Below are 13,262 nucleotides of genomic sequence, written 5' to 3'. Positions count from 1 at the left end.
GTTAGTGTTGGGCCCAGGAAGCTGAGAAGTGTGTCTGATTCCTTTCACCATATGATTTTAAAATAAACTTGCTTGGTTTTTGTTGTTTGTTTGTTTACCAAAAAAGCCTGCAGAGATTTTGTTCAGAATTGAATTGAATCTTCAGTTAAATCTATGACAAAGGATGTGCTCTTCACTAGGAAAGCAGTCAGGTATTACACACTCTGCATTGTCCTTCCTTGAATTCAAGTAAGATCTGGTAGATTTCTTTTTTTTTTTCTGAGATGGAGTCTTGCTCTGCTGCCAGGCTGGAGTGCAGTGGCATGATCTCGGCTCACTGCAACCTCCGTCTCCCAAGTTCAAGCTATTCTCCTGCCTCAGCCTCCCGAGCAACTGGGACTACAGTTACAGTTGCATGCCACCATGCCCAGCTAATTTTTGTATTTTTAGTAGAGACGAGATTTCACTATGTTAGTCAGGATTGTCTCGATCTCTTGACCTCATGGTCCGCCTGCCTCAGCCTCCCAAAGTGCTGGGATTACAGGTGTGAGCCACTGCGCTCGGCCAGGTAGATCATTTTTATGTCTACCACGGTAATGGTGGTTGATAGTATTCAGATTTTCTGTATTCTTACTGGGTTTTCTTTTTTGTTGTTATTTTATTAATTACTGAGAAAGGTAGGGTAAAAATCTTTAATTATGACTGCATTTACCTGTTTTCCCCTTTAGTTATGTTAGTTTTTGCATTATGTATTTTGAAGGTATGTTATTAGGCACATATATATTTAAAATGATTATATTTTTCTAATGTATTGATGCTTTTATCATGATGAAATGTCCTTCTTTGATTCCAAAAATAAATCTTATGTAACCCATTTTGACTGATATTAATAAAGTTTCTTTAATTTTTTTAGTTATTTTTCTCATGATGTGTCTTTTTTTGTCCTTTTACTTTTTAACCTATATATGTCTTAATATTTAAAGTGAGTCTCCAGGAGTAATACTGAATTGCTTTAGGGAAAATATAGGGATTTTGAATTAGTATCATTGGGGGAAGCTGGGTGAGGGGTACATGTGAACTCTTGTACTATGTTTTAAACTATATGAGTCTAAAATTATTTTAAGTCTTCATAATCGCTTGTTGCTGCATTTTTAAGATAGCTTGCTTGAAATTCTTTTCTGACCATTGCAACAACTGTGTCATCTCCGCATTGTTGTCTGTTGGTTGTCCTTACTCATGCCAGCTGAGACCTTTTTTCTTTGTTGGTATAATAAATATACTTACTTTGGATTGTTTCCTGAACTTTTTGCATATTATATTGTGAGACTCTTTCCTATTTAAATCTTATATGTTAATGGACAGCCACTGGGGAGGGAGGAAATGTACTGCTTCCTTGCAAACATTTGCCTTCTATAGGGCAGCAATGGTCAGCAGGGCTCTGTCCCACAGTTTCTGTGGCTCTAACCCCTAGTAGGAGGGGGAAGGGCCACCACCTCTGCTCTCGTTGGTTCAAGATGAGGATGGTCAGTTAGTTCTTTCTTGCTGATTACACAGTAACCAGTTGAAAAGATTTTGTTCTGAAATACTCTTGCCTTCTCAGGCCTTTGGTTAGAGAAAGTATGTTTTTCTTGGGGCTTTTGTTGTTGTTGTTGTTCTATGCCTTTGAGCAGTTTCAGGTTGTGGGCTGCTGAAGCACCCAAAGTAGGTTACATCTGTAGCAAAAAAAATCTCTAGGGAATTCACTGCTGAGTCATCCCTCAAGATCTGATGTCTCTAGCCAATTTACCTTATTTTCTTCACATTTCAGAGTCAGTAGTTGCTTTTTGTTTCCAATTCAAGGTTTTCAGTTGTAATTAGCAGAAAGAATAAGGTGGAGTGTGCTTATTCCATCTTGTCTGGAACAAGAAGTCTCTTGGTTTGTTTTTCTTTTTTTTAATTTATTCTTTTTGGTGGCAGGTGGAGGAGAGACCTGCAGGTCCTCTCCCTTCTCCCTCTTGGTGTTTTTTAATATACTAGTTTTCATATGTTTTTATCTTATTTATTTGCCCCTTTTTTTTGTTTTTCAGGCAAATGAAGATAAAACAATGTCCGCCAACCTAAAATACCTTTCCCTGGGAATTTTGGTCTTTCAGACTACCAGTTTGGTTCTAACAATGCGTTATTCTAGAACTTTAAAAGAAGAAGGACCTCGTTATCTATCTTCAACAGCAGTGGTTGTTGCTGAACTTTTGAAGATAATGGCCTGCATTTTATTAGTCTACAAAGAGAGCAGTAGGTATCTAGGTTTTTTGTTTTTAATCAATGCAGTTTATTTAGTTTGCATATATATATTGGTAACTACACATTTGCACTCTTGCATTGTGGAATGGCCTAGTATGAAGAACATTTCAATATTTTAAAATTTTTCTTAAGACATTTTAAGTCTAGTAATAAAACCATTTTATTTTAATCTGTATCATAATTCATATCTTCTGGTTAATTCTGTAAATATAAAATAGTTTCTTGCATTTATAATAATTTGAGAGTAAGAGTAAGTTTTATAAATCTGTTACTGTTAGAAGTTTAGAAGAATCATAATTTTTTTACTAATGTAAACAACTATTTTATTTGCTTTATTGATTAGTCCAGCAGTGACTAATTTTATGTAGTTTTTAAAAACAGTTCTATTGAGATAATTCATGAGCCATATAATTTATGTTTAAAGTATATTATTTAATGGTTTTTTGGTATATTTCAATCCTAATTTTTTAAACCTGTGGTAAAGTATATACATATAACATAAAATTTGCCATCTTAACTATTTTTAGTGAACACTTCTTTGTCATTACTTTTACAATGTTGTGCAACAATGACCACTATCTATTTCTAAAATGTTGTTAGCACTTTAAACAAAAACTTTGTAACTGTTAAGTAATAAGCCCCATTCTCCCTTACTCACAGCCCCTAGTAACCTCTGATTCACTTTCTGGCTCTATGAATTTGCCTATTTTAAATATTTCATGTAAGTAGAATCATACATTTGTCCTTTTAGGTCTGGCACTTAGCAAAATATTTTCAAGATTTATTCACGTTGTAACATGTATCAGAACTGTATTCCTTTTTATGGCTGAATAACATTCTATTGTATGGACATAGCACATTTTGTTGATTCATCCATGTGTTGATGGACACTTAGGTTGTTTCCACCTTTTGGCTATTGTGAATAATACTGAAAAGAACAATGAGTAATGCTTCGGTAGATATACAAGTATCTGTTTGAGTCCCTGTTTTCATTCCTTTTGGGTATGTATTTAGGAGTGGAATTGCTGGGTCATATGATAATTCTATGTTTAACTTTTTAAGGAACCATCAAACTGTTTTTCACAGCAACTGGACCATTTTACATCTCCACCAGCAAAGTACAAGGGTTCCTGTTTCTTCATATCTTCACCAGCCTTAATATTTTGTTGTTGTTTTTTTAAATAGCCATTCTAATAGGTGTAAAGTAGTACCTCATTGTGGTTTTGATTTGTGTTTCTCTAATAACTAATGATGATGAATTTTTATGGGCTTTTTTTTTTGACTTTTTATGTCCATCCTCCCTCCCTCCCTCCCTCCCTCCCTCCCTCCCTCCCTTCCTTACTTTTTGACTGAGTCTCACTATGTTGCCTAGACTGGAGTACAATGGCACGATCTTGGCTCACTGTAACCTCCACCTCCCAGGTTCAAGTGATTCTCATGCCTCAGCCTCCTGAGTAGCTATGATTACAGGGGCGTGCTACCAAACCTTGCTACTTTTTGTATTTTTAGTAGAGACAGGATTTCACCAGGTTGGCCAGGCTGGTCTCGAACTCCTGACCTCAGGTGATCCGCCTACCTCGGCCTCCCAAAGTGCTGGGATTATAGGCATGAGCCACCACACCTGGTCCTTTTTGTGTATTTTCTTTCAAACTACATCTGACATGACTTGTTAAAAGATTGAATATGTGAAAGTCAGAAGAAAGGAAGAATCCAGTTTGAGGAATAATTGCTAGGTTTTTAGATTAAACTATTGGGTGAATGAGTACTACAATTAATGATATATAGAAATAGGTTTGGGGGGAAATTAAAGCTGCTTTTTGCATCATTAAGTTTCAGACAGCTATAAGCATTCCCCTTGAGATGTCAAATAGTAGAGTCTATGCATATGGAACTCAAGAATTTGTCAATTTACATTTTGCTTTGAAGCCCAGGATTGAATGAGATCACCTAGTGTATACTAGAAGAAGAGAAGGCCAAAGACTAAGCTCTGTTGCATTCCCAATATTTAGAGGTCAGATTCCACAGGAGGAATCAGCAAACGAAGATTGAAGGAAAATAAAAAGATAAATGGAAACGTAATAGCCAAGCTGAGATAGTAGTGTTTTTGCTGCTAAGGTATAGATGAGCAGAAGTATTCACTGCATTTAACATTGTGGAGCCAAAGATATCTTTGACACAAACAGTTGCATTGTAGAAAGATGTGGTGAAAATGTGGTAAAACCAACTGTCAGTGAACCAAAGCATCTATAGACACACCATACAGAAAAATAGATTCCAGGTGAATTAAAGATTGACATTTAAAAAGCAAAACTTTATGACCTTACTATTGTGAATGATTTCAAACAACATACAAAAGGTACAAATAAGACATAAAAGAAAAAATAGATAATTTAGGGTATATTAAATTGAAAAACATCTGTAAATCAAATCAAGTAAGAAGACAAGTCACAAATTCAGAGAAGATATTTATATCACTTGTAACCACCAATAATTAATATCCAGAATTACAATTACTCCTGCAACTCAATCACAGTTAATAGAAACTTAATAGAAAAGGGGGCAAAGGATATACAGGTAATTCGCAGAAGAAGAAACCTGCATGGCAGATACATATATAAAAAGATGCTCAACTTCACTAGCAATCAAGGAAATCAGATTAAAACCACAGGACACAATTTCACTGCCCTCAAATTGGCAAAAATAGAAAGTCTTAATACCAGGATTTGGTGATTATTTAAAAATTGAATTTAAAAATTAAAAAATAATCAGGTCCGGTGCACACCTATAGTCCCAGTTACTTGGGAGGCTGAGGCAGGAGGATTGCTTAAGTTCGGGAGTTGGGATCTAGCCTGGGTAACATAGCAAGACTCCCATCTCAAAAAATAAAATAACATAAAATTAAGGTAATATTTTAGTTTTCTTTTCTGGTAAAACTAAGAAGAAAACTTTTTGGTAACTTTTATCTTAGTTAAGAATTGTTCAATTATTATTTTGGGGTGAGGAGAGGGTGAGTACCAGGTAGTAATTTTAAAGTTTTTTTTTTTATTTCAAAAAACTTTTCATAATCAAACTTTTCCTATTTTATATTGAGAGAAAAATTTGTCTAAAGTGTCATTATTGGTAAATAATTCTAGGGTTCCTTAGAATTAGAATAATTAGAATAATTCTAGGCACCTTAGAACCCTAATTCTAGGGTTCCTTAGAATTTCTCATTTTTTTGAGGGGTTTACGTATGTATCTCTAAAAGATCTTTGGCCATTTTTCGTGACTGATACCATAAAATTGTCCAGTTCAAAGTTCATTTTCAATCCCTTTCTCCCTTTCTTGGCTCTAACGTGGAAGAAATAAAGGAAACGACTTCCCAGCTTCCTTGCAGCTATGGATAGTTATGCAACACAATTCTGTTCAATGAGAACCAAGAAGATCCCTGCTAAGCTGCTGTTTCCTCTCCTTTTTTTTTTTGGCTGCCTGAAACAAGAATGAGAGATGCAGCAGTACTTTGATGACTTTATTGCAATAATCATGTATATAACAGATGAAAAGCATGAAGATTAAAAAGCCAAAATATATACAGTTATATAAGTTTTATATATAGTTTTATATATATACACATATGTGTGTGTGTGTGTGTGTGTGTGTGTATGGATCTTAGAATAATGCTTAGTTGATATTATCACATTACCAGGAACATTTTGGTTTCCAAAAATTGGACATATATTACGATCTTTTATATATATATATATATATAACCATCCAGGAATTTTTTTATCAAGGTTATATCACAGAAATTTTTAAAACCTGTTATTCTACTCTAGTGCAGTTATTTTGTTTTTCTGCTATGCCTTTTTTGTAAGTGTACCTCTCTTGGACATAATTTTAATAATTTGCCATATGAATAGACACAGGCTTAATTTGTAGCAGCATTGTATTAACAGGAAAGAGATAATCCTGCTCTCTCTTTGATAATCCACCTGAACCTAGAATATTCATTTCAGCCTGTTTATTGCCAGAATGGGCTGCAGTGGTTAGAGGATTTCCAACACAGATACTGGAAGGTCTTTAAAAGATAATGCTGTATGAGAGATTCATGGAACCAAGAAAGAGCTGGTTCCTCGTAACTCTGAAATCCTCTGGCCCCAGCTTTCTCTTTTTTTCCTCTCCTGGTTGATGGCACCTAGACCCATTAGTGGCACCACGTTGAGTTTTCTTCAGTCTCAATGTCGCAGTCAGGTTGGGAGAAGTGGAAGAACAAGCCTTCTTCCAGACCACTGGTTGGCAGCCTGTGCTAGAGCTCATCTGGTTTGTTTTTAAGCCAGTGACAGTCACTTTTTTTTTTTTTTTTTTGAGATGGGGATCTTGTTCTTTTGCTCAGGCTGAAGTGCAGTTATGTAATCATAGCTCGCTGCTACTTCAAATTCCTGGGCTCAATTGATCCTCCTGCCTCAGCCTCCTGGATAGCTGGGACTACAGGTGCATGCCACAACACCCAGCTAATTAAAAACTTTATTTATTTATTATTATTATTTTTTTAAGAGACAGGTTCTCATTATGTTGATCAAGCTGGTCTTGAACTCCTGGCCTCAAGCAGCCCTCTCACTTTGACCTCCCAAGATGCTGGCTAATTACAGACATGAGCCACTGTGCCCAGCCTGACAGTCACTTTTAGGAGTGGGTTCATTTGCTTCCAGGATCCACCTTCCCACTTTTCTTAGAGTCCTTTGTCCACCCCAGGGACTTTTCCCCTCCTTTCACAGCTAGACACTGTGGCACCCTTTGCAACTTGCTTGGTGCAGGGTTGCCACAAACTTTCAATTTGGAAGAAAACACAATATTTGAAAAATGTAATAAAATGAAGCATAATTAAACGAGGTATGCTTACAGAGAGTGCGCCTGGGTCCCTGAGTCTCTATAAAAGCTTTGGATCTGGACTCATCCTATGTGAGACAAATCCCTATGGGTTGAACTAGTGTTAGTTGGGTTTTCTGTTGTTTGCAACCAAACCCTAACTGATTTACCTTCTTTTTATGAATAAAATCTTCACAATTACTAATTGGCATGAATGGCTGATGATAAACAAAATGCACAAAATACAAGTTTTTATAACATTGCTATAATAAACTAAGAATACTTGGTTGACAAATTAAAACTTTGAGCTTTTGGCTGTCAGAAATAAGTGTTTGTATGTGTTTGTATATTATATATATGTAGATATATATAAGATAAATTTGATTATATATCAGAATAAAAGAATATAAGGTTTCTTAATACATTATAATATTTAACATTTAAAAAATCAGCATCATAAAGATATATTTTAATCCTAAAAGTATCTTGACATGTAGGTCAATTTTCTTTTTCTGTAAGTGAGAAAATTGAGATCTTCAGAGCAGATATGTAACTTATTCAGAGTTACTTAATTACTGATTTTTCTCATATTATTTTCTAGAATGTAGTCTAAGAGCACTGAATCGAGTACTACATGATGAAATTCTTAATAAACCTATGGAAACACTTAAACTTGCTATTCCATCAGGGATCTATACTCTTCAGAATAATTTACTGTATGTGGCACTATCAAATCTAGATGCAGCTACTTATCAGGTACTTAAAATACATTTCTTTCCTTTTTTTAAAAAGCTTTTTTTCTTATACATAATAATTGTATATATTTATGGGGTACATGTGATATTTTGATACATGCATCCAACGTGTAATGATCAAATCAGGGTATTTAGGATATTCATCTCCGCAAACATTTATCATTTCTTTGTGTTGGGAACATTTCAGATTTTCTCTTCTAGTTATTTTGAAATTTTGAGTAAATTATTGTTAACCGTAGTCACCTTCCTATGCTAACACTAGAACTTATTCCTTCTATGTAACTCAATTTTTGTACCCATTAACCAATCTCTCTTTATTCCTCCCCCTGCCCTTGTATCTTTCCCATCGTCTGGTAGCTATCATTCTACTCTCTATCTCCATGAGACCCCCCCATTTTTTTTTCCTTTTTTTTCTTTTTAGCTTCCACATGTGAGTGAAAATATGATATTTGTCTTTCTGTGCCTGGGTTGTTTCACTTAACATAATGACCTCCAGTTGCATCCTTGTTGTTGCAAATGACAGGATCTCATTCTTGTTATATCTGAGTAGTATTTATGCATTTATCCATTGACGGACACTTAGGTTGAGTTCATGTCTTAGCTATTGTGAACAATGCTGCAATAAATATAGGGCTAGAGGTATCCCTTTGATATACTGATTTCCTTTCCTTTGGATAAATACCCAGTAGTGGGATTGCTGGATTGTCTGGTAGTTCTATTTGAAGTTTTTTGAGAATGCTTTGTACTGTTTTCCATAGAGGCTGTACTAATTTACATTCTTAGCAGCAGTGTACAAGAGCTCCTTTTTCTCCACATACTCACCAGCACTGGATATTTTTTGTCTTTTTGATAATAGTTATTCTAACAGGGGGTAGGATGATATGTCACTGTGGTCTTGATTTGCATTTCCCTGATGACTAGTGATGTTGAGCATTTTTTCATATACCTGTTGACTACTTGTATGTCTTCTTTTGATGATTATTGAGGTCCTTTGCTCACTTTTTAATGGGATTATTTGTTCTTATGCTCTGGAGTTCTTTATATATTATGGATATTAGTTTCTTGTCAGAAGATTAGTGCAAATATTTTCTCCCATTCTACAGATTGTCTCTTTATTGTTTTCTTTGCTTTGCGGAAGTTTTTTAGTTTAATATAGTTCCATTATTCTATTTTTGTTTTCATTGCCTGTGCTTTTTTTCTTATGTATTTATTTGTATATTTTTAAAAATATGGAACAGTTCATGAATTTGTTTGTCATCCTTATGCAGGGGCCATGTTAATCTTCTCTGTATGATTCCAATTTTAGTGTATGTGCTGCTGAAGCAAGCACTGCCTGTGCTTTTGAAATAACAGCCATAAAATCTGCCCTGACCAATGTCCTGAAACATTTCTCCTCTGTTTTCTTCTTAGTTTTCAGTCTTATGTTTAAGTCTTTAATTCATTTTGAGTTTTTTTTTTAATATGATGAGACATGGGATCTAGTGTTCTTTTTCTTCATATTCATATCCAATTTTCTCAGCGTCATTTATTGAAGAGGATGTCCTTTTTCTATTGTATGCTCCTGGCACCTTCGTCAGAAATCAGTTGGCTGTAAACTTGTAAATGTATTTTGGGATTCTCTATTTTGTTCCATTGGTCTTTGTGCCTGTTGTTAAACAAATTCCATAGTCTTGTTTACTATAGCCTTGTAGTATATTTTGAAGTCATAGTGTGATGCCTCTAGCTTTGTTCTTTTTGCTCAGGGTTGCTTTGGCTATTATTCAGGGTCTTTGTGGTTCCATGTGAATTTTAGGATTGTTTTTTTCTGTTTCTTTGAAGAGTGTCATTGGTGTTTTTATGGGGATTGTCCTGAATCCATAGATCGTTTTTGGTAATACGGTGATTTTAACAATATTCTTTTAATCCACAAGCATGGGATATCTTCCCATTTGTGTCCTCTTCCATTTCTTTCATCCGTGTTTTGTAGTTTTTCTTGTAGAGCTCTTTTACTTCCTTGGTTAAATTTATTCCTAGAATTTTTTTTTTTTGGTAGCTATTGGAAATAAGGTTGCTTTCTTTATTTCTTTTTCAGTTAGCTTGTTATTGGTTTATAGAAATGGTACTGATTTTCGTATGTTGATTTTGTATCCTGAAACAACTGAATTTGTTTATCAGCTCTTTAAGAGTTTTTTAATGGAATCTTTAGGGTCCTCTGTATATAAGATCATGTCATTTGCAAAGAGGGATAATTTGACTTCCTCTTTTCCAGTTTGGATGCCTTTTATTTCTCTCTTTTGCCCTATTTTGTTCCAGTTTTTAAAGGAAAGCCTTCCAGCTTTTCTCCATTCAGTATGATACTAGTTGTGTGTTTGTCATATATGGCCTTTATTATGTTGAGATATGTTCCTAGGAATATTTTAAATTTTATCAAATGCTTTTTCTGCATCTATTGAGATGGTCATAAGGTTTTTATTCTTTATTCTGTTGATATGATGTATTACATTTATTGATTTTGCATATATGTTAAACCATCTTTGCATCCTTGGGATAAATCCTACTTGATTATGGTAAATAATCTTTTTTATGTGCTCTTGGAATCGATTTGCTAGTATTAATATTTAGTTCAGGATTTTTGGGTTCTCTATTGTTCTATTCAGGAATATTCAACTGTAGTTTTCTTTTTTGTTGTGTGCTTGTCTGGTTGTGGTATCAGGGTAATGCTGGCCTCCCTCACAGGATGAGTTAGGAAGAATTCCCTTCATTTGATTTTTTTGGAATACTTTGAGGAGAATTGGTGTTAGTTCTTCTTTATAAGGTCAGTAGAATTCAGAAGTGAAGTTGTCCAGTCCTGGACTTTCCTTTTCTGGGAGGCTTTTTAAGTGCTGATTGAATCTTGTTACTTGTTATTGGTCTGTTGAGGTTTTTAATTTCTTCTTTGTTCAATCTTGGTAGGTTGTATGAGTCTAGGAATCGATCTATGTCTTGTAGGTTTTTCAGTTTGCTAGTATGCAGTTGTTCATAATAGTCTTTAATGATCATTTGTATTTCTGTGGTATCGTCTGTACTGTCTCCTTTTTTGTTTATGATTTTATTTGGGTCTTCCCTCTTTTTTTCTTGGTTAGTTTGTAGTTTATTGATTTTACTTATTTTTTCACAAAACCAATTTTTCTTTTATTTCATCCTTCGTATTTTTGTTTAGTCTCTATTTCATTTAGTTCTGTTCTGATCTTTTGTTGTTGTTGTTTGTTTGAGACAGTCTCACTTTGTTGCCCACACTGGAGTGCCGTGGCGCAGTCTTAGCTTACTGCAGCCTCAGCGTCCTGGGCTCAAGAAATCCTCCCACCTCAGCCTCCTGAATAGCTGAGAATATAGGTGTGTGCTACCATGCCTGGTTAATTTTTTTTTTTTTTGGTAGAGACAGGGTCTTATTATGTTGCCCAGGTTGGTCTTGAACTTCTGGCCTCCAGTGATCCGCCTGGCCTCCCAAGGTGCTGGGATTATAGCTATGAGCCGACGTGCCTGGCCTGCCCATCTTTATTATTTCTTTCCTTCTTTTAGTTTTGGGTTTGGTTTGTTCTTGCTTTTCTAGCTTCTCGAGGTACATTAGGTTGTTTATGTGAATCTTTCTAATTTGTTGATGTAGGCATTTATTGCTGTAAATTTCCCTTTTGTCACTGCTTTTACTGTATCTCATAGGTTTTGGTATGTTGTGTTCCAATTTATATTTGTTTTTAAGAAATTTTTCTAGACTGGGCACAGTGGCTCATGCTTGTAATCCCAGCACATCAGGAGGCCAAGGCGGGTGGATCACCTGAGGTCAGGAGTTTGAGACCAGCCTGGCCAACATGGTAAAACACTGTCTCTACTAAAAATACAAAAATTAGCCAGGCATGGTGGCCATTGCACTCAATGGTGTGGGCAACAAGTTTGAAACTCCATCTGAAAAAAAAAAAAAAAAGAAAAGGAAAAAAAGAAAATTTTCTGTTTTGGTCTGAGAAGATACTTGATATGACTTCAACTTTTAAAAATTTGTTGAGATTTGTGGCCTAATATATATTCTATTCTGGAGAATGCTGCATGTGCTGATGAGAAGCATGTGCATTCTGCAACTGTTAGATGAAGTGTTTTGTGAATATCTGGGCGTTCCATTAGGTATAAAGTGTAGTTTAAATGCTCTAATTTTTTTTGTTGATTTTCTTTCTAGATGATGTCTGTGCAATACTGAAAGTGGGATTGTGAAGTCCCCAGTTGTTACTGTATTGGAGTCTATCTCTCTCTTTAGAGCTACCAATATTTGCTTAATATATCTAGGTGCTGCAGTGTTGGGTGTATATATATTTAGAATTGCTCTACAGTCTTGTTGAGTTGATCCCTTTATCATTATATAATTGATTTGCTCCAGACGACCACCAGAGTAAGTGCCAGAGAACAGGCAAGTAGGCAGGGTAAAAGAAAACTTTATTAACTAGCCAATGTGAAGGAGAGGCGAGGTTCACCGGTCTCCGGCAGTGGAGGCCGAGGAATTCGCTCCCGCATTCTCGGGCGAGGTTCCTAGGTCCGCATACGAGCAGGGGCCAAGGAAGTTCGTGCTGTGCGGCTCCCCCCCCGGGAGCGGCTTTTATGTCCTGGGCCTGGGAGTGGGAGGGCAGTGGGCAGGACATAGGCGGGTTGGGGGCGGGGCGGCAGGCGCAGCTAGGTAGGTTTCGATTTTCTCCGTCAGACCTCAGACTGCGCCTGCGCAGTCGACCTGTATCTTTCCCTGGCGCGGGAAAGTTGACAATGAAGAACCCAGAAATGCGCTATTTTAATCCCTTTGTTCTTTTGTTCCCTCCCTCCCTCCCTCCCTCCGTCCAGACAATAATTACCTCTTTGTCTGTTTCTACCGTTTTTGACCTAAAGTCAGTTTTACATAGGTATAGCTATTTCTGCTCATTTTTTTGTTTCTGTTTGCAGGGAATATCTCTCTACCCCTTTACTTTCAGTTTATGTTTGTCTTTACAGGTGAACTGCATTTCTTGTAGGTAGTGTGTAGTTAACTTATGGTTTTTTAAGTCCATTTTGCCAGTCCATATCTTTTATGTGGGAAATTTATTTACATTCACAGTTATTATTGATACATGGAGATTGTTCCTGTCATTTTGTCAGTTGTTTTCTGGTTGGTTTTCTGTAATGTTAATGTTTGACTCCTTTCACTTTGTCATTTGTGTATCTGGTTTTCCAGTGAGTTTTATACTTTCATGTGTTTTTATCATGGTAGATACTGACTTTCAAGTGCAGGACTCCTGTAAGCACTTTGTTTGTTTTTGAGACAAGATCTGGCTCTATCACCCAAGCTAGAGTGCAGGGGCACAGTCTCAGCTCACCGCAACTTCTGCTTCCCAGGCTCAAGCCATCTTCCCTCAGCCTCCCAAGTAGCTGGGACTA

The 13,262-nt window shown here is 36.0% G+C and overlaps 1 protein-coding gene and 1 non-coding gene across 3 annotated transcripts in view; one reads left to right on the top strand and one right to left on the bottom strand.

Moving 5' to 3' along the window:
• SLC35A3 (solute carrier family 35 member A3) overlaps positions 1 to 13,262 on the top strand; it is a 61,847-nt gene that overhangs the window by 27,241 nt on the left and 21,344 nt on the right. For both annotated transcript variants that reach the window (XM_023191310.1, XM_023191311.2), the window contains exons 2-3: positions 2,046 to 2,250; positions 7,706 to 7,860. In XM_023191310.1, coding sequence (XP_023047078.1) covers positions 2,046 to 2,250; positions 7,706 to 7,860 — 360 coding nt within the window. The remainder of the gene's footprint in view (positions 1 to 2,045; positions 2,251 to 7,705; positions 7,861 to 13,262) is intronic.
• On the bottom strand, positions 9,083 to 9,189 carry LOC111525771. The gene has a single exon (XR_002726193.1). It is a non-coding gene; the product is annotated as a U6 spliceosomal RNA (small nuclear RNA).

The sequence above is a fragment of the Piliocolobus tephrosceles genome, chromosome 1, assembly GCF_002776525.5.
Source record: "Piliocolobus tephrosceles isolate RC106 chromosome 1, ASM277652v3, whole genome shotgun sequence".
In the NCBI taxonomy this organism is placed as follows: domain Eukaryota; kingdom Metazoa; phylum Chordata; class Mammalia; order Primates; family Cercopithecidae; genus Piliocolobus; species Piliocolobus tephrosceles.
Note: the sequence above shows the minus strand (reverse complement) of the source record. Positions and strands in the feature narration are given on the sequence as shown.